General features: G+C 37.7%; 1 protein-coding gene across 2 annotated transcripts in view; it reads left to right on the forward strand.

Moving 5' to 3' along the window:
* The window catches only part of abcd3a (ATP binding cassette subfamily D member 3a), a 40,798-nt gene extending 21,199 nt beyond the window's left edge, over window positions 1-19,599 (forward strand). For both annotated transcript variants that reach the window (XM_088402312.1, XM_088402313.1), the window contains exons 11-23: window positions 781-850; window positions 2,740-2,837; window positions 4,324-4,415; window positions 8,305-8,393; window positions 9,746-9,818; window positions 9,893-9,956; window positions 10,280-10,357; window positions 11,446-11,511; window positions 11,610-11,699; window positions 12,860-12,979; window positions 14,483-14,587; window positions 17,460-17,516; window positions 18,815-19,599. In XM_088402312.1, coding sequence (XP_088258438.1) covers window positions 781-850; window positions 2,740-2,837; window positions 4,324-4,415; window positions 8,305-8,393; window positions 9,746-9,818; window positions 9,893-9,956; window positions 10,280-10,357; window positions 11,446-11,511; window positions 11,610-11,699; window positions 12,860-12,979; window positions 14,483-14,587; window positions 17,460-17,516; window positions 18,815-18,892 — 1,080 coding nt within the window. In that variant the 3' untranslated portion in view covers window positions 18,893-19,599. The remainder of the gene's footprint in view (window positions 1-780; window positions 851-2,739; window positions 2,838-4,323; window positions 4,416-8,304; window positions 8,394-9,745; window positions 9,819-9,892; window positions 9,957-10,279; window positions 10,358-11,445; window positions 11,512-11,609; window positions 11,700-12,859; window positions 12,980-14,482; window positions 14,588-17,459; window positions 17,517-18,814) is intronic.
* The last annotated feature ends 2,577 nt before the right edge of the window (window positions 19,600-22,176 follow it).

The following is a 22,176-nucleotide window of genomic DNA, read 5'->3' on the forward strand; positions in this document are numbered from 1 at the left end:
TCATTTTATGTTGACTACTGTATTTCCAACAATCCCAAAATGTAATGGACTTTAAACTAAAATTTTCTCAAAACTAAAGATTTCAACTTGGCAACACGCAAACTGCTGTAACTCTTGTCAATTTTTAAGCTACCTCTAGTCTACAGTATATTATTTTTTAAGGGACTCAAATGTGAAATTAGATAATATCAACTCTGTATGTAGATTTTCATTTTCAACCTGAATTTGTGTAAACACACACACACACACCCACACTCCCCAGAAATAGAGGCAGAAGCGATAGTCTTATATCTGCAACACTTTTCACAATTTCTATTTGATTCAATGACAAATTTGGGGAAAAGGTAAATTACTTATTAATCTGAGTTATACCCGAGGCTATTAGTTAACAGATATACACTAGAAATTTTGAATACTCGAGGTGATACGGTTTTCCAGATATTGCTCATTATAAATGTATTTTCTGGGAATAAACCAAAAGCGTCTCAACTACCCTTCATTCAATGATTTTCCATGATTTTGCATGGGAAAATTATTGACAGTGAATAATCTTTATTAATATTATAATATTAATAAATAATATAATATTTAATATAATAATAATAATAATAATAATAATAATATTTTTCCTATCCATTTTTTTTCCCCAAAAAACATTCTGTGATGGTCAGAAAAATCCAAATTTACTCCACAACAGTAAAGTGAAATGGATATAAGAAAATAATAAGCAAATATTCTCAATTCAGGCTGTCTGATTATTTATATATCTATGTCTTCCAGGTTGATCATCTCCATCACTTCATCTTTTTTCGTTTTACAATGGGATTTGTGGACAGCATAATTGCCAAATGTAAGTGGAAGTAATTCTTACTTTGTATTACAATGGACCCCCGTGTTGCAAAGTCCCTGACTTATCTTATTTTAATGTTCAACGTGGATTACTGAGTTTTTTTCATTCCCTCTTTATGACATTTGCCTTACGACCCCAACCGCGGAACGGATTAATCTCGTAACACGGGGGCCCACTGTACTACATACTTAGTACTACTATTATACAGTGATCATTTTACACATTTTTGCTTGACTGTCATCCAACATTTGCCTGCGCCCGTTTTTAAGCCGGACCAAGTTTATCATCAGTCCGTCATTTTATTTCACTCACATTTCCGTCACTGTTTTGTCATCACCAGAGCTGGGCAGTTTAATAACTTTTGGCCTGTCCGTCCTTCATTGGCAAAATGGGCAGTTGTCAGTGACGTACCAATGGTCAGTCTCTCAGTCCCTGACAACAGTCCAAGGAAAGGGATTTTGTGACATCCACAAACCTGGAACGTGAACACCATGCCAGTGTTAGATTTTAAAGTCTAGGCCTTTGGTTAGTTATATCTATATAGTTTTCGTATCTTGGCTTACCAGAAGACATTGAACAATGCATTAAATTAGATTAAAAATGTCCTTAAAGTGACAATATGTCATATTTAGATAATTACTGATTTTGAAAACGCACTATAAATTTCAAGAAATACACTAAAATTAAATAAAAAAGGGGAAAAAGGGAAATACATGGTTTCTTAGCCAATTGTAAATGAAACAAGAAGGAAGAGAAGTGGGGTGGGGGCTAGCCTGGCGCATGGTTCCAAAATCTGGTCTCTTTGTGACGCTGTAGTGCACATTCTGCATTCATGTAAGACCGTAAACAGCACAGTAAACGGCAACTCTAAATATCCGACCCTGCGTCTTTAATCCTTGCCATGTGTTTGTATTAGTAATTGAATGTGTTTTTCATTGAACACAATTGTATTTGATGTTATACTGGCAGCATCTTCTGCACGGTTAGGCAAAATAAGTCAGAGTGAGATCAGATTACACAGTTTTGACACAATCTGCAAACCTTAGCAGACTGTCCCAGCAATAAGCACGCTGAGAAATAGTTTTTTTTTTTTTTTTGTCTGACTAGAAATACCACCAAAGTCAATAAGCTGCCCACTGTTAGACAAAAAGTGACAGAAGAAAACAGGAATAATATGTAGTTTACTGACAAAAGTAAATGTAAACATCTATCCATCCATTTTCTAGAGCCGCTTATCCTCATAAGGGTCGCAGGCTAGCTGGTGCCTGTCCCAGCTACCTTCGGGCAGTTGGCCGGCTTTGACATGTGAGCGACCAGTATAACTTAATGGACAGCACCCTGGACTGGTTGTCAGCCAATCGCAGGGCACACAGAGACAAACAACCATTCAAGCACCCAAGTACACCTAAGGACAATTTAGTATGTCCAATGCAGCCGTGGGTTAGAGTTAGGGTAACCCTAAGTTAATTATTATTTGGCAAAAAAACAGTTAAGTTTATCAGTTTGAACATTAAATATGTTGTCTTTGTGGTGTATTCAATTGAATATGGGTTGAGAAGGATTTTCAATTCGTTGTATTCTTTTTTCATTTACATTTTACACAATTTCCCAACTTCAACTTCAGCCTCGGGGGCCGGTGTCCTGTTTTCTCTCGCAAACACACCTGATTCAAATGATTAGGATTATTTTCAAGCTCTAGCAGAGCTTGTTGATGAACTAATGGTTTAAATCAGGTGTGTTAGGGAAAGAAAACCGGAAAACATGCAGGACACTGGCCCTCGTGGGCCGGAGTTGCCCACCCCTGCAGTACACTGATGACTGTTGTTATTTGCGCGCGTGTGTGTGTGTGTGTGTGTGTGTGTGTGTATGTGTGTTTCGCTCTACTGCAGACATTGCCACTGTTGTGGGATACCTGGTGGTTAGTAGGCCATTCTTAAACATGTCCCACCCACGACATCAGCGCAGCACACAGTCAGAGCTCCTGGAGGTCAGTGATAACACTAACACTCATACATAAGTTGTATTTAGAATTAGTCAATCTACTGGTGGACAAATAAAATACTAATGGTAATTTTATGTTGTCTTTTTATTGATAGCAACACCTACAACACATTGGAGTAGGTTTACAGCTTGTAAAACATTAATACTGTCCCCTCGCTATAACTCGACAGTTTTTAATGGCACAGCAAAAGCGAGTCAATCCTTGAGTAATAATATCCAAATTGGACCCAACTAGCCATTTTCCCTATTTGTTCCTATGTGATCAGGATCGTTATCAGGTTTCTGCTGAGCTTGCTGATGAGCTGATCATTTGAATCAGGTGTGTCGGGAAAAGAAACCTGGAAAACATGTAGGACAGCGGCCCTCGAGGACCGACTTTGGACACCCCTGATATACAGGGTCTCCCAAAATGGTTGACCCTATTCTAAATGCCCATATCTTAGAAACTACTTGATGGATCTTAATGAAACTAAATACACTTTATGTTGAAGGTCATAAGTTTTATTGGTTAAATTTACAACGAAAAGTACAAATATTTGTTGGTTCTATGACAGATTTGGATAAATGTTCAATATGAGCGCCGCCTGTGACTCTGCACACTTTGATGGCCGTCTTGGCGATTTAGGTATGCATAGGCAGCCCTTTTCTTGAAATTTATGGTGCCAAGTCCTAATTTGTTTTGTAGTTGGTGCCTTCTTTGCAAAATTTGTGAAGAAGGCACGCTGCACTGTCTTCGGTGACTGAGTCCGAGCATACTCTTAACACGCAAAATGCCTTTTTCTTTTGAACCGAATGGCATTTCTTAACCTGAAAAGCTAGAACTACCAAACGTTACACACAAAAACATGAAACGTTTCTGCACAAGCAGTGAAAATTTTATTTCATTCCAACAAAAATTGTCAAAATTATTGCCCTACGAAATGGGGTGTAACATTTTGGAACACCCTTGTAAATGGTTGTATTATACTACATACCAAATATGTTGAATCGTAATCGGTATATAGTATAATATGATCTGATTTCGGAGTCTTCAATTCAGAATCAGTTTTAGATTCTGAACAATTCGATTCATCATGTTTTAATTTGCAAGGAACGTCTCTCACAAGAATAACATGTGGAAAACTGCTACTTTTCAAAGCTAGATATAAACTGTATAGCTTTTATAGTATAAAATAAGGTGAAACAAACATTTAATAAAAGGTAGAACAAGATACACTGTAATTTCATTGGAAATTGCAGTAACAAAATATGTGAAAAACTTCTTGTCTCTCTGTCGATACACACTTGACTCAATCAAGTCTTGGTCTTTGTTGGTGGGGTTTTGACTATAATACTCGCGGTCGTCATGCATGGGAAGCTCCTGGAAATGCTCTGGTGCTCCAAAAAATCCTAGAGGAAACAGAATTTGTTTTGTTCATGTATTTTGAAATCATGGATCTAAAGCAATGTTGGACATACTGTGTTTACTATAGGATTATTATCAGAGTGGGAGGATGCTCCTTCGGATGTCCCAGGCTCTTGGCAGGATTGTTCTCGCTGGTCGAGAAATGACTCGGCTCTCAGGGTAAGTATTTACTTTTGAAAAACATTAACAATTGTGTGAAAAGAAGAACAGTGGTCTCTTTTCACCTTTTTTTCTAACTTACCTTTTTAAGAGTCGCCACAAATGATTATTTTGCTTGTCAACTAGTCACCAAAAATCATTGGTCGACGAATGAGCTCCTATGTAAATCGCAGCACATCATATCAGCAAGAAGCTGCTCTTGTACAGTGTAACATTATGAGCTTACAGGTGAGCTTCTTTAAGGCGGATGTTTTCAATCCTGGTACACCACCAGCATTCCTGACCTTTGAAAATGATGGTGCAACTATAATTGAAGGTGATCCTATCACCTGGAAATGTTTAGCTTTGAATATCTGCATTTTGAAATGGGACTAAAAACGATGCAAAGTTGCACTAATGCTAAGAAACTATCAATAAATATAGAATGAGATGTTTCAAAGTTGTAAACATAAAGTATTTCACTGCCATTTTCAACAAAACAAGCTGCTTGAAACTCAAATAGACTATGAGAGAGTACAATCCAGTTTGGGGCATATTCATATGCCAACACAATGTTAATTACAGTCTATAAATATTTAGCAAACTGTTTTTGCAGTGGCGGGCCGTGACCTTCACATGCACCCCTTGTGTGATGTCAGACTCTCGAATAAATACCATGCACACACATACGCATTACTGGGCTACACAGGCTATTTTCAGGAGCTATTAAATGTCAATAAACCCACATCAGCCATTAAAACTTGTCATTATACGTGATGCTGTCAAAACTTCGGTCGAAGGTCGAAATCGATCAGTCTTTTCAAAATATCCCGATTTTTCTTGACCTCTTCATGCTCAAGCTTTATTTTCGCGCTGAGATGTACAGTGTATCCACTCGGGTGTTCCCAATTTTTTTTTTAAAAAGCACCGTAGCGCATTGAGGAGTTCTCTTTTCCTTCGGACTGAGATGCACAATAATGTATATTCACTCAGGTGTCCCAAGAAGTTTTTAAAAGCACCGTAGCGCGTGTGTCCAGCCGTCCAGGCGGTGTCTTGTTGCTGCCTTGGTTAACCAATTGATGTTTGCAAATCCAGTGTGGCTCCAAACAACAAATCAATCCTTCGCAAACAAAAGCCATTCCCAGCAGAACTATATGCCAGGGTTAGCTCACGCCCCTGGTAGCCCCGTCAGAAATACTGTATGGCCAAGTCGGGACAGGTTAACTAATAGCTCCACTACGCCTCTAAGCCAAAGGCAACACCAAGTAGCTTCCTTGTTGAGCATTGCACCGCCTTCCTGCAGTGAGCATCCACTCACGTCACGTCACGTTCACTGTTAGGGCCTCTAGATGGCGATCTTATGACTCGATTTGCTATTATTGCTGTCCATTAAGTTATACTGGTCGCTCACATGTCAAAGCCTGTGCCATGTTGATGCGAATGCCCTGGCTTCTGGCTAAGGCAGATTACATACACCCTGGCGACAAGTTACCTAATCGGCTAAAATCGCTATTCTAATCGGCTAAAAACTCCCAATTTAAAACTACAACACTAAAAGGAGCATAACCAAATGGATATAGTATGACACGAAAAGAACAGAATGTAGAGAATAATTGTATAAATAATTAAAAAAAAAAAAAAAAAAAAATATATATATATATATATATATATATAGCAAGGTTGGTTTCTATTGTCATCATCATCTTACTTCTTCCTTTACCGCCACTAGCAGTTTTAGAAGCCATGTCTAACAGATAAAGTTTGCAAAGTCTTCACAACACACCGACCAGCTGTGCCATCAAGCTAGATGAAGGCGTTTGGCCAATAGCATATCGGCATTTCTGTGATTGACGTGACGCCAGCCAATAGCATATCCGCATCTCCGTGACTGAGACCGTGACTGTAACCTTAATCGACCAACAGCATATCGGCATCTCCGTGACTGAGACGGTGACTGTGACCTTATAAGAGCAATAGCATGTCGGCGTTTCCGTGTCATGCGAGAATAGTTAATTTGATGACGCAAAGCGAAAAAAAAGTGTGGACACACTGACCGGCATGTTAGATTGTTCGTAAAACGAAAGGTTTGTGCGTAAGAAGGGGACAAAAAACGGTGCGGTCCACGTTGGTAAGATGAAAAATTCGTAAAACAGGGAGTTTGTAAACTTTATTTTTTATTATTTATTTTTTAAGTAAAAATTAATTTGATATGAAATTGACTTTCATTATTGTTATTATAATTATTATAAATTGTCCAATTAACACAGGTCAACATTCATATGTTCCACAAACATGGGGAAATGTGAGGGGAAAAAAATCTGTAAAATCAGAAAAGTTATCAAAAGATAAAATTCAGAGGAACACCACTCACAAGGTTTACGGTTCTTGCGCACAAGTTCTCAAATTTTCACCCCACTTTAATGTATGTTCTTGGAACTTAACGATGAACGCTAGGAACCTAAAATTGAAAGCTGCAGTATTTTTCTCCCTACGGCTTAATGGCTGAGCAGCTTCATCATTCTGTCATAAAAGTCAGGTTTGCATCTTATTAAGTATTGTGAAATCCGACCTAACTTTCAATCAATCAGTCACTACAATTACTATTACTGCACAAGAGCATCACCGACAGGTAGACGGCCAGCAGGAGAGGTGGGAGGTGAGGCAGTTCCAAGAGAAAAGCAAATTGTCAAATAAACAACTCATTTACGGTCATCATCAATCATTAAGGTCAAAATTGGATCTTTGAGAAATCACGAGGAATGTTTTGCCATTAGGTTCCACTGCGAGAAAAAGGGGATCATAATTTAGGATGTCCTAATTTTCCATTTTTATTTGTTAAATAAACAAATATTGAATACATTTCCTTCCACTTCACAATTGTGTCCCACTTGATGTTGATTCTTAAAAAAAAAAAAAAAAAAAAAAATCAGATTTTTGTATCTTGTTTGAAACCTGAAATGCACTAATACCTTTGGAAGTCCCTGTGCATAAAAATGTATAATAAAATATAAATAGTCATCTTTAGCAAACACACTCAAAATAGTGATGAGATTGCCATCTTCAAAATGTAAATCTCTTTCAGTGTCCTTCCTTCATTATTTATATCACAGCTATGGACGCATGAGTTGATCATATGCTGAAAAGATAGCATGGCGCATATGTGATGTCAGTCCCCCAAACGGGAACGCTAACCCTAACCCTAGTCCCAGATTAGCTCATGTCAAATTGAAACTGTTGTTCCCCTCTGTTTCGTGACCCATGAAGATACTTGTTTGCTGTGTGCCTTTTTAGATAGGAATAGGATCTAGATTTCAATACATTTTATTATTTAATCTTCTTTACATCTATGTAATTAGTTTCCCTGTATTTATAATTAGGTTTTTCCTGTAGAACATACACTTGGAATATTTGCAAAGAAAGCGGTCCCAAAGATATGTGTTAATACAACTTTTATTTACATGTATCTTGTCCTTGAGATAATCCTTTCCCAGAGGTATAGAGACTTTGTGCTTGGTTTGTGCTTTGGCCGGCACTGTTAGCTGTAGGGTTAGCTGTTGGGTTGTACACTGTACACTTTTCCGAATCATAGTCTCCTGATCGAAGATCAACTTTGAGCTACATGGCAAAGATTATGAAAGTTTATTTATTTGAGATGCTCCCACCCCCTGCTCCCACTCCCTCTGCTATAATATAATAAATATACGATAAAGTTAACTGCTTTCTAGAGGCACACTATGTCTGAACAACGTCACACATGTAAAATAACAGTTGGTGGCCTCATCAGCAGCCTTCCACAACCAAGCTGCCTCTAATAATAAAATAATGGCTTTCATCCTCAACATTTTCATTCATGTAAATGTTTCTGCATATTTCTGATATCATGTGGTGGTTGTTGTTTTCTCCCCCACAGATTCACAACTCGTATCACTGAACTGCTAAAAGTTTTGAAGGATTTAAATTCTGGCAAATATGAACGCACCATGGTCTCCCAGCAGAAGGGTAATTACTGTTTGTTGTAATAGAGTTTTCTTCCGCGTTGCAACAACTGTTCACATTCCATGTGCCAAGAGCTAGCTTTTGTTGCTGAACATATATTTATATGACCAGATTGTGTACTGGAAAAGACAGAAACATTATTGGAAATTATAGACTTTAACGGCATAAGTGTATTAAAAGACAACCTCTTCTGAACTGTCAGCTACGAGAGACTGTCATGCATCAGCATTAAATTATTTCTCATTGAGTTGCACTGTACCAATCTAACGGCTCTATTTTGAACTACCTGGAGTTTCCATAACTCCTCGCAATTTGCGGTCAAATTGCTGAGCGGTAATCGAGGTGACACAAAAAAAGGCTTTGAATAATTTGAAGTAATAGGGGGAGCAAAACAGATGAGCAGCATCTCATAACTAATCCGATTGCTCTTCCCATTTTTAAAACTATAGAATTAATGTGACTGGATCATCAGAGGACTCAAATAGTCACCTCTAATAGTTTGATGCGATCAACTTCCTTATATGGTTGAGTTTCCTACGGTAAGCTTAAGCCTAGTAGGAAACTTTGCCAGCTTTTACTTCGAGCCAATCATTTTGCAAGCATTTTGCCTGGAACTTTTAAGAGCAAGTCTGTTACACACAACCCAATTATGCATGACACGATTAATCACTCTGAAAGATGGTGCGGTATTATATAGGGTGGAGTCATCAGCTTACAAGACAAAAATTAGCGCTATTTGTGGCCCATGCAAGGTCGTTCGAGAAAATTGAGAAATGTAGTGGCCCGAGACGGCTCCCTTGGGGAACCCCACACTGCAGTCCCGCCACAAGAAACCATTTAAGTAGACTTTCTGTGTTCTCAGTAATAAATAGCTATTTAAATACTTTAGGGCAGCCTGGTTAAAACCATAGTACAGTAATTGGGTAATAATTAGGTTGCTGCGCTAAAATCCAGGAACAAAGCTCCAACCATCATGGAATTATCAATGCCTTTAAGCCAATCATCAGTCATTTGGATCATGGCAGTCGATGTGGAATGACCAGCTAAATATGCATTCTGAGAGACAGTGGAAAGCTTGTTTGTTAAAAACAATAATCTCACAAGTGTCCATGTAAGAGATTGTCCATGTACAGTTAATATACTTGTAGGCCTCGAGTTAATTTAATTAAAAACAAACTGTCCTTTTTCCAGGTACTTGGATAAAGCCCAATAGTCAAACATCTATTAAAGATATGACAAATAAGGGGATGCAATGATGCTAGCAGAGATGTATAGCAGTTTACTGCTTGATGTTTAATAAATAATTTAAATCCTGAGTGGACTGACTCAGACTGAATGGTGTAATTCACTTACAGATTCTGACACAACAGAAAGTCTGAAACTTGTGCCTGGAAGAGGTCAAATTATCAACAGAGATAATATTATCAAGTAAGTATCCAAGCACCGCTATTTAGTTTCATTTAGTTTTTTTTACTAAAACACTTTTTACTTTTACTTTGCAGATTTGACCATACCCCTCTAGCAACGCCAAATGGAGACATTCTCATCAAAGACCTCACATTTGAGGTAAAGTGATTTCTTTTAACATGGATACATTTTTGCTAAATCCTAAGATTTGCTTTCTGTTGCAAGTCTGTAATTAGCTCAATTCAACAACCCTTTATCAAGTCTGCGATTAGCTTAGTTGGACTTTCCCTTTCAGTGTCTTGATTAAAAAAAAAAAAAGACCACGCTCATTTGTTGCATGAAAACCTTTGGGAAGGGAAAACACAACGACAATGCTACGTGTCTTCTTTATGAATATTAGAAGCGAAATTAAGTTATTTCGTTTTGTGAAAAAAATATTAATTATTGTATCATATGCTACTTACTTTTCTTGCCCGCTAAAGGTGAGTTCTGGCACCAATGTCCTTGTGTGTGGACCAAATGGTTGTGGCAAGAGTTCGCTGTTCAGAGTCCTTGGGGAGGTACGTTTCGTTGTTCTTGTTTTGGTCATCTGTGTGTATGTGTGTGTGTGTTTTGTTTATTTTTTTTTTTTACACAAAAGAAAGCTGAATACTTACCTGCTGTTCATTTTATTTAGCATCCTTTTCACCCATTACATAACAAGTTGACACAGATGTTGTGGAAAACAGGTCATTGTGGTGGTACAGGTCAAAGATATCTTTGCGCCAAGATTTTACACAACCAGAATTTTGGAGCTGAATAACTAAGTTAAAAAAAAATAAGTAAGATAACCGATCACTAATATAAACTTATAGAGCAATCCAATCTTTTTAAACAACCTGTTAATTTACTATATTTTTGACCCATGCTATTTGCGGGAGGTTGAGATTGGCGCACCCCACAAATAGCTAAATTTTGCATATGATTGATGACTAATAAAATACAGTCAGAAAAAACTAATGAACGAGGTTGTTTGCTGTAATCCTCTCAGGTTCACCTTAAGGTTGAGTATGTTTTTTTTGTTTTGTTTTTAACTTTTTTTTTTTTTTACTTATGCGTTTAAAAATGACTCATAAAATATTAATGTTAATAGAGGATTCCTTATTTCATCAATGCAAATTTGCAACGCCTGCCTAGAGAGGATTAATGTCTTACTCTGCAAGGCAATTACATCATTAATCGAAGGAAATTAAAACATTACAATCAGTCACTGACTAGAACACAGCCAATCTATTCCAGCCTATCAGATCGATGTAGTCTACTTGTGCCCTTGAGCAATGACAGATTCTATGCCTTACTCAAGCTTGTCTTTTTTCATGCCTCAAAAAACAGATTTGCATTTCCAAACAACAAACTTTCCCACAATAGCTCTCTAATAAAAAGGATACATTACCAAATTTTGTTAAATTTCATCTTGTTGTGATAAGATCAACAAAATTATTTTTTATGTTACAGGTCAAAAAAGATAAATTTGGTTAAAATGCTTATAGGATGGGGGCTTAGCTATCTCCATACAGGCTTAAAACATTGTGTTTAAGTATGTTCAAGTAGTTTATCTATATTTATACATATTATGGTGACCTTTAAAATAACCGTGTGTGTTCTGTAGCTGTGGCCTCTGTTTGGGGGACAACTGACTAAACCAGAGAGAGGGAAGCTCTTCTATGTTCCACAGGTAACATTCTGTACATCAAGCAAAGCTAACTCGACAGTGCCAGCACTAACAAATATATAAATATGAAAAAAAATCATCAACACCATTTTTCCCCACAGAGACCTTATATGACCCTTGGTTCTCTGAGGGATCAAGTTATTTACCCTGACACCTTTGAAGATCAAAAGAGGAAAGGAATAACTGATCAGGTGAGTTGATGTGCGCTTTGACACATAAACTAAACCATTTTATGTTGGTTATGCACACGCAAAAGTGCGCGCATAATTTATTCTCACACCATTTTCGCGCACCATTTTTCTCAGAGTGAGAAAAATATTTTGTTTTTCTTACGCTTTGTATTCAATGGTTTTAATGTGAAGAAAAAAAAGTATAACTGTATAAAGTCAAATTATCAGACATATGTAGTTAAAGAATAATCTAAAAATGCATTCAGCAGCATGCTTTTGTTTTAACACTTTTTACATTTTTATTATTCATTTAGTTATTTATTTAAAACATGGACATTACATAATAAACATTTCTATAAATATTTGAGTGACCAAGCGTCTTGCCAATTATTTTGCCAACCTGGTTGTTTTGTCCCGATTTTATGTGGGTTGTGTTCAAATGCCTTGTTTTTTTTTTTTTATTTTATTATTTTTTTTTTTTAATGTATTTATTTATTTATTTTAGTCCAGGTAACCAATTGTTTGGGCCATGTGTATGTCAATCACACAGTTGTCATAGCAATTTTTATGACCAACCAAACAATTAAAAAGGAATTTAAACTTTTTATTTTCACATCCGTGACATACTGGGATTACTTTGGTCTTCCTTGTCGAGGAATTATGGGAAATGATATCACACCATAACCATACGTTGAGCTTTTTGATGGTGCCTTCCCAATGTGGAACAGCAAGGTATGCTGTGCTAATTGATTTTCTGTTTTACGAACAAGGTATTGTAAAACGAAAAAAAAATGCTCTGAATAAATAATACAATAGCAGTAAGATAACAGCCATTGGCTACTTGCCGGAACTAAAAAAAGGGAGTACTGTACTCCCTCATGTCGTTGACTGGAAATATGTGCAGGTCTTATTAATGTTGGTATTTCCCTGTTATTTGATCTGCTACGGGCTCCACTCTAGATCAGTGTCGGAGGAATGCCCGTAGCATGTGTTGTTTACAGTAAACTCGTCTGTTTGGCATGCAGGAAACCTTCACAGCACGTCTCTCCACAATATAACTTTTCTTTTTTTTAATGAAAGAAAAAACCTAAGCACTGAGGTCATGAAAGATGAAGCACAAAGTGGCGAAGGAACACTGAAATGTCACTAATTTCATTTCTGTTTTTTGCACATTATTCCAGGTTTTGAAGGAGTACTTGGATAATGTTCAGCTGGGCCACATCTTAAACAGGGAGGGCAGTTGGGACTCAGTGCAAGACTGGATGGATGTGTTCAGTGGTGGAGAAAAGCAGAGGATGGCTGTATGTATTAATCTCTTTTGTGTTATTTTAGCTTATTATTTAAATCAATCGTAAATTACAGTCACAAGGTTTTTATTTTAGTATTTTAATTCCTGCTTGAAGAGCTTTCCATTTTCAATGAGCTATAGAATTTTGATGGATTTGAATTTAGTCAGTGAGCCTGTCACCCAGCAGAACGTATCAGCCCACTGAGCAATTTTTTTAACAATTTTTTGAAATTGTGAAATGCACATTGTTTTTGCCTACAGCATAAAAAATGTGTCATTATGCCGTGAACCTAAATTATAAAGGGATTAAAATACAAAAATAAAAATGATTTTGTATCTTGTCTGTAAAGGTTTACAGTACAGTACAGATGAAATGATTTGTACTGTTTTTAGGCTTAAGCCAACCTTTCACTGGAAGTGTAATGAGCTACATTTAGAATGGGGAAATCCATATTTCCTGTTATGGCGGTGAGAGTAATATGAAAGTAATGCAATAGTAGTGTATTGCTGTACATTTCAAATACAGTAATATTGTAATGTAACAAATTACTTTGAAATGACAGTAATAAATATCAAATAATGCATTACAGTTTTGAAGTAACATGTCCAACATTGCATGTTCACAATTTTGATTTTGACAAAGAGCAGAAAGCGGAGGAAACCATAAGGTTTGGAGCCTGACAGTCTAACTACTCAATTCGATTCTGATTCTAGTAAACATGAGTGACTAGACCAGGGGTCGCCTACGCGGTGCCCTTGGGCACAGGGTAGCCCCCGAGTATCACATTAGTAGTCCGCAGGCCTGTTCTGCAAATAGTTTACATATTACACTTGATTTACATATTTACTACAGCTGTTTCTTAATTATTATGGGGAATCAATAACATGATCAGGGTCTTCACATAAACTGGTAGCCCTTCGTATTGCTCAGTACCAAAGAAGTAGCTCTCTGTTTCGAAAAGGTTGGTGACCCCTGGATTAGATCTTTTATTGTAATGAAGTACAAGGAATAATTTCACCTCGAGCATTCTTCTTGATATATGTAAGATTTTATAGAATGATACAAAGCCCACAATATTTGAAGAGTTGAAATAAAAACAAACAAACTGGCAGACCCTGACAGTTATTAACGAAAGTGAAAGACAATTAGAGTTGGGTTAAGATTGGGGGCTTAGCGAAATTTACTAACACTCCTACCTCCCTTACAATATGAATTATTGGGCAGGAAAGTACAAACAAGGGCAATTAAGTGTTGTGCGGTAATTGTGCATGTATACAAAAATTGTATGCAAATCAGGTTGTATAGAAATTAAAATGAATTTTATATGTGGCTTCCACATTTTTAAGGGACAAAAATAATTGGATAATTGACTCCACGGCTGTACAGTGGCTCTTTGTGCGTCATTCCTTTGTTATTTTACTTTCAAAAATGTTGATATTGTCTTCAAAACCTTGTGTAGATATTAAAATTGGAATTAGCATAATATTTTTTTTTCAACCCCTATTTTCTTTATAGATGGCACGACTGTTCTACCACAAACCTCAATTTGCAATTTTGGATGAGTGCACCAGTGCCGTTAGTGTTGATGTGGAAGACTATATCTACAGCCACTGCAGGATGGTAAGAAGCCCCCCCCCCCCCCCCCCTTTTTTTTTCTCTAAAAGCAAATTACTGACAAATGTACTTTTAGATATTAAGTAAAAATAACCAATTTACTGTAACATTCATTGTAGTTATATTGGGCACTCCAAATCCTCCTTTGGCGTGTTTGCGAGTGTGAATGGTTGTTGGGATTTTTGTGTGCCTTGCGATTTGCTGGCAACTAATTTAGGGTATGCCCCTTCTCCTGCTGGAAGAAAAGGATAAGCAAATCTGATAAAAATGGCTGTTCTGTGCTTGATTTTGTTTCAATAAGAATGTATTTAAAAAAAATAAAACTAAAAGGAATGCACACAATGCATTTACTGTGCACCAACCCTAATAGTGCTAGTCAAGTGGTGACCACTGAGCTTTATATTCATACAATGTGTGCCGTCCAATGTAGACCTTGAAATGCTTTCGGGCAGCAATGCACCACTTCAGTAGAAGATGGAGAAAAAAAAGTCATTAAATTACGGCCTAATTTTATTTGCATAATTGTGTTAAGTAAATATATGCAGCAATCCCTCGTTTATCGCGGGGGTTACGTTCCAAAAATAACGCGAGCAAAGTGAAATCCGTAAAGTAGCCAGCTTTATTTTTTTTTTTATTATTTTACAATGCAATACTAGAATAAAACCAAAAATCAAAACCTGTTTTAAAGCTCCAAAATTGTTTAAAACAATCACTTTAACATAGTAATACAAAGTTGGAAACATTGTGACTCGCGTATTTCAGTCCCAGCTATGCCTCTTTGTTCTGAACCCCACATTGATAAGAGTACATACTGTGCTCTTTCTTTTTTCTGAGCAAGAAGCTTTTTATAAACGGATATGCCCGGACATCGAATTAAACTGAAGCCTCCATAACAATACACTTGAAATTTCAATTTTAATACAAAAAAAATCTAGGTAAAAGTCAGATTTCCAAAGCTGTGCATTTCTCCTTTGCACACAGACGTGTGCGTTTCCTCTCGACACGCCTACGAGTCACGTGATCGGCTCCCAGAGACCAAGCTGTCAATCAATGTGCTTACTAGCACGTTTGAAACTTGTGTGCGGAGCTTAGTGCACACGGACACAGGAGAGACGAAAGCAATTTTTTGTATCCTCTTGCCTTTTGTAATAAATTCACAAGTGAATAACCAATAGAGTACGGCGTCAATATTTTATTTCGAGACAGCAATAAAGCCCCTGAGCCAATTAGGGTTCAGACCACGATGCGCTGTAAAAAATATCCACACTGTAAAAAAATCCGTGAAGCAGAAAACCCGTGAAAGATGAACCGCGATACAGCGAGGGATTACTGTAATGAAATCTCATTTCATTCGTCACGTTTAAAGTTACAAAAGACAAACTGGAGTAGAATCCGGTTCTGTTATTTTTATTACATTCATCAAAACAAAAATACGATCACTTCAGGTTGTTTCACTTCATCAGAATAAAAACAAATGGCCGAAAATTACATGAACCGACACTGATCCTGACTACTCTCTGTGTCTATGCACCAAACAACAGCTCAGAGTACCCAGCTCCTCTTTGGAGGGGGACTCAGAGTTTCCCCCAGCTTGTAATCAGCCCCTCACTGTCCAGCCCCCCTCTTGTTAGAAAAAAGTTGCGACACCCCACCCCCCGGTCAATAAAATATCGACCAAAGGAGTAGCAGCAAGCATTCCCTTCACGTTCGACAAAATACTTTGCAGCAGGAGTGGACAATGGCCGTGTTAACCGGAAAGAAGTAGCAAGAAGGAATGTCCCACGCACTCACGCACACACACACACACACACACACACACACACACACACACACATACTCTCACACACACACACACACACACAACTCGAGTGGTCCTTTGTGTGAACATAAGGGTGACCTCTGGCTTTGTCTAAATGTAGCTGGGGTTCTTGCTAATGGGCAGTAAATGTCTCCGTTATGCCTTATTTGCTATATATGGCTGAGCTTTTTTTTTTCATCAAAATTGAATGTTTCAAAACCTCCGGCCAAAGTGGAGATTTCCCTATGCGTCCGGTTTCGTGGTTGTGTGTGAATAGCTTCAACAGGGATTTGCGTCATTGAGCTTCTCCTTTTCCCGCCGAAGACGCAGATACCGGTGGCGTCATATGCGGAGATTCTTTCTGATTGGACATGTCAGAGGCAGAAGTTCTTTCTGATTAGACTGAATTTGCGACATTACTGCCGCCCAGCAATTTAGCAATTCGCGTTTCGATCCCAACCGCGGAAGGGATTAATCTCGCAAACCGGGGGCTCACTGTTTACTGTATGTATGTCTGAATAATTTTGAGACACATCTCTCCCCATACATCTTGAATACACAGACCTGAAAAATCTGTGGGGTTACTTTAAATGGGATTTGCAAAGGAGATATACCAAAATATAGGTTGATAACATCAGAAGTTGTTGAAAACTTTTTTAGTTTTAAGTTTTAGAGTCAACTAGCAAGGGGGGTGAAACTAATTAGGTCAAGATCAAAGTTCATAAGGAAGATATTGAGAAGCCAGCATTGCGACATCTTTGGCAACATTGACACAGTCAAGATGAGTCGCATTCTTTTTTGGGTAAATTGCATTTTTCGCCGAGTTACATTTCTCTGACGAGTTTTGTTTCATTTTTGTTTTGTTGTTTTCTCCTAAGTGACCCTAATACGCCACAGTAATGTTCATGTAAATCCAACAATTTTATCCTCTGGAGCTTAATTCTTACTGCTCATTAAAGAATTTGTACTTTCCTTTGCCAGAGCAAAAGCTATACCTGAAATTACTCTATATGTACTCTATATTTGAATTTTATGTGACATGTAACCAATAAATAGTCTTATATTGCTTTTCTTTTGTAGGTGGGCATTACTTTGTTCACAGTGTCTCACAGAAAGTCTCTTTGGAAGCATCATGAGGTAAGAATTAATATGAAATTATTTGAACACAGCTCAACTCTCCTAAATAGTTTTCAACATATCTTGTATTGTTAGCAACACTGCCCTCACAAATTTTCAGCAGATTTGTTTCTAATTGTTTGTAGTACAAGAGGTCATGCCAAGTAACACAAGACAATTGGTACTGCGTTCCCAGCTAGTTTTCTGAGAAAGTGGATCCTTAACGATATACAGTAATTATGAATTGAGTACTGAAAAAAACTTTACATTTAAATGAAGGTTGTAATTGGCTTAAAGATCAAGTTGCACAACTTTTCTTTTGGGGTATGTTAACAATCTTAATTTCATTGTTTATATGTATTCTAATACACACATTTCTAGAAAGTAGTCAAGCATAGTTTGATTAAAAATCAGCTTATATTTATCATTATCTGAGTGTCTCTGAACCTATTGGAGCAGGTGGCATTGTGAGTACAATTACTCTGTCCACCGTTAGGGGTACCAGAAGTGACATTACTGGAGCCAGAGTGCAGGCTACATCATAGAGAACCGACACCATATCGATCTAGTTCAATCCTGGTTCCACACGATTCATGGATTCCAAATGCAGCAGTTAAATCACGCTACTGATCATCAGAAAAAGGACTGAGCTACTGCTGTTATTCTTTTTTTTTTTTTTTTTGGGGGGGGGGGGGGGTAATCGCGAGGGAAATCCACAAGAAGGACGCCGCGCATGTCATTGGTGCCCGATTGATAGATGCGGCAAACTGGGACTAGCTGCCGCGTACACATGCTGCAGATACAGCGGGGAGGGCTGTGTGTCTTCCTTCATTGTGCGTCTTCCGCATGGCAAACAACGAATTGCAATTTTGCACTGACCCTTTAAGGATGATTGAATTCAGGATGGAATGAATGATCGTCCCAGTTCCAAACGATTCCAGATTGGCCCTAGTGCTAAACATTTGTAAAATCCCTTATTTACAAGGATTCCATGACATTACAGCTTCGGAAAAAAACAGGAAGTGACCACAGGAAGGTCAAACCATAAGAACTTCTTAATGACAGTTATGCTTTGTAATGGTGTTCAAGAGGTCTCAGGAAATACTTTTTAGTCTCTTGCACCCTGACCTTAAATTCACCCTAAATCTTGAGTTATAAAAACAAAATTGGAGTAGGGATCCCCTAGGGCTGTGAGAGAAAATACTTCCTTTAAAACTGCGGTATGTATCATGTGCCAACCCCTTTATATATTTGTTTGGCATCATTGTGGTGTGAAAAATGCCTTTCCTTAAACCTTCAACCTTTTTTTTTCTGTCAAGTATTACCTGCATATGAATGGCAGAGGAAACTACGAGTTCAAACCCATCACAGAAGAAACTGTGGAGTATGGCTCTTGACTGGTGACTCCTGACTGCACTTGTCTGCTAATCCAGTCCTGAATTTGCACAGAAAACAGTGCCTATAACTAGGCTACAACATGCAGCAATGGTTTGGTAACTTAGATTCTTTTTGTTAATTTCTTGGGACTTGTAATTGTTTATTTGTTATTGTGATTTTAGGAAGAAAAATATCTGCATCGCGAACTTGAATGTTTTACTCTCACACACATAAAAGGAACACATTAGAATGTCACTCTTTAATAATTTGATGAAGTCTTCTAACCACGGTTGGCATGCAGCACCATGTTCCATAGTCAAAGGTGTCCAGGACACCTATTTATATTGTTTTTATTTCACAAGAAATGCTCCATAATTTTCTTTACAATCTAAATTGTTTGAACAGGAACAGCTGTTTGATACTATGTTGTCCTTTGACTAGTTGTTTTTCCATGCTGGCCATTCAAGAGTCCCATTAGGATGGCCGGTGACTAACTGGCAGGTTCTCATGGCAAATTTCTCTTGGGTTGATTGGAATCAGAGTATCTGTAATGTGTGCTCAATCAGACTACCACTTAAGATGATTTTGACTTTTAGTTTTCAAATAAAATCATAGAATTCTGCAGTTTTTGGTGGTAAGTTTAATACATTGGTTCAAATGTGTATCCATAATTGGCTCATGAGTCTCTGTATAAAATGTCATCTAAATAAACAATGCACGCATTAAACCTGTTACCATTGTATTTATTTGTGGCTGTAATGTGGCAAGTTTACATTATTACAGACCACTGGATGTACAGTAATACACAAGTGACAAAAGTTGTTAGGAAAGAAATGATGGTCAGTCCAAGAACTTCAGTAAGTACTACTAAGTAATAATAAAGAAATAAAAAAAAAAAAAATCATTATTCAGAGCTCGACATTAACTTTTCAAAAATTTTTCCACTGCCTTTCCAATTCTTCTGCTAGCAACCCTTCCTATTATTTTGTACCTGTATTGTTTTGTTGATTGTTATTTTTTATGGAGGGGGTATAGAAAATGGATGATTGATGGATAATACAGTGGTCACAAAGAAAAAAAAAATAGATGCTGAAAAAAAATGCAATCCCAGAAATAAAGTGGAAGCAGTTACAACAAAAAAATGCATCATTTTGGCTTTTGGTGTGTTTTGCCGGTTGCAGCTTGTTTGCCACCGCAGAATACTTTCTGGCGAAATGGATAGTCGTTATTTTTGTATAATTTTCTAACAGGTTTTCTATTTTTGTAAATGCTGTACTTTAGTCCTTTACGGTAGCGTAACATTTTAATAAGCAAGGGGTCAGCTCCTACCGAGTGTGGCTGGGGCCTTATCTTTCCGCATGACATAAGGCTGATAGAAAGCATTCTGCTACTGGGCAGCACATTGTGTTCTAGAATATCTTAGTAGTGTTGAGATTTCCTTATCTTCTGCACAGATTCAAGACGCTCTGTGCAGCAATATGCAGCAAAGCCCCACAATTAAACACTGTTTAACACATGATTGATTGGTGCTCTATACAGGACGGTCTCAGAAAATTAGAACATTGTGATAAAGTTTCTTTATTTTCTGTAATGCAATTATTAAAACAAAAACATACATTCTGGATTCATTACAAATCAATTGAAATATTGCAAGCCTTTTCTTATTTTGATCTTAATGATTATGGCTTAATCATTTTGTAATTGTTACAGTATAAGAAAACTAAAAAATACTATTTTGAAATATTAGAATATTTCTTCAGAACAAGTAAAAAAAAAAAAAAAAAACAGCAAAACAAAATCAATCATTTGAAAATGTCCGTTATTGCACTCAGTACTTGGTTGGGAAACCTTTCGCACAGATTACTGCATCGATGCGGGGTGGATGCCGCGATGTGGGTGTGGTATGTCTCAGCTGCTTCTTCACAATACCCCACAAATTCTCAATGGGGTTCAGGTCAGGGGAATTGGCAGGCCAATCGAAGACAGTAATGCCATGGTCAGTACACCAGGTGTTGGTGGTTTTGCCAATGTGGGCCAGTGCTAGATCATGCTGGAAAATGAAATCATCATCTCCATAGAGCTTTTCAGCAGATGGAAGCATGTAGTGCTTTAAAATCTCTTGGTACACAGCTGCGTTTACTCTGGACTTGATGAAATACAGTGGACCAACACTAGCAGCTGACATGGATCCCCAAACCATGGCTGACTATGGGAACTTCACACTGGATTTCAAGCAACTTGGATTTTGCTCCTCCCAGTCTTTCTCCAGACTTTGGCGCCTTGACTTCCAAATGAAATACAAAACTTGCTTTCATCTGAAAAGAGGACTTTGGACCACTTTGCAAACGTCCAGTGCTTCTTTTCCATAGCCCAAGTCAGACGCTTCTTTCGTTGATTTGAGTTCTTGACCATGGGAATACAGCTATTATAGCCCATTTCCCAGACTGTGAACATTCGCTTTTGATACCTGGACCCAAATTCTGGAAAATTCTTTGACGTACGCTAACGTTAGCTGGTTGAGCTACATTTTTTTCTTTATTTAACTACTTCCACCGTTAAACTGGAGAATCAATAAAGTACCGCCTTCCTGCAGTGAGCGTCCACTTACGTTCTACGTGAGATTTCCTGAAGGTGTTTTTATGGGTCGCTATTGCAGCTGTCCAACAAAAATATGGGCCCGTACGCAATACGCCATTGCACAATGCAAAGCAGCCGTCTACTTGCGAATGCCCGAACGCCTCCCAACCCGGCAGACAACATCTGCATTTGCAGTCTGCCTGGTGAAGGAATGTAGTTTCAAGTAGGTTAATTGACAAGTTAAATTCAGAGTAGCAACTTTGCATCACAAAGACAAATGATCGCACCAGGTGTTGACCCCCCGGGCCGGCTCCACCGAAAGTTGCTACTCTGAATTTAACTTGTCAATTAACCTACTTGAAACTACATTCCTTCATTGGCGACACTCGTTAGTTAAATTCTAATTGACAAATTCTAATTAAATTCTAAATTCTAATTACAGGAAGGCCGGAGCCAGGTGGATTCGAACCGGAACCTTTGAACTGTGAGGCGGACGTGCTATTCACTGGGCCACCGAGTTGCCCGCTGTCGGGAGTATTTACTGATTAAAAAAAATAACAGTAAAACTATTATTGAATATTGATACAGTGATCCAGATCATATTAATGACTGAATCAGGACAACACCGAATTAGAGGATTGAGCACTATAGTTTTTAAAACGTGACTCACCATGAAGCAATTAGTAAAATTCAATTCAATCAACATGCATGGAGTCTCGGGTTACAC

The sequence above is a fragment of the Hippichthys cyanospilos genome, chromosome 19 (assembly GCF_059441005.1).
Source record: "Hippichthys cyanospilos isolate Australia breed blue-spotted pipefish chromosome 19, RoL_Hcya_1.0, whole genome shotgun sequence".
In the NCBI taxonomy this organism is placed as follows: domain Eukaryota; kingdom Metazoa; phylum Chordata; class Actinopteri; order Syngnathiformes; family Syngnathidae; genus Hippichthys; species Hippichthys cyanospilos.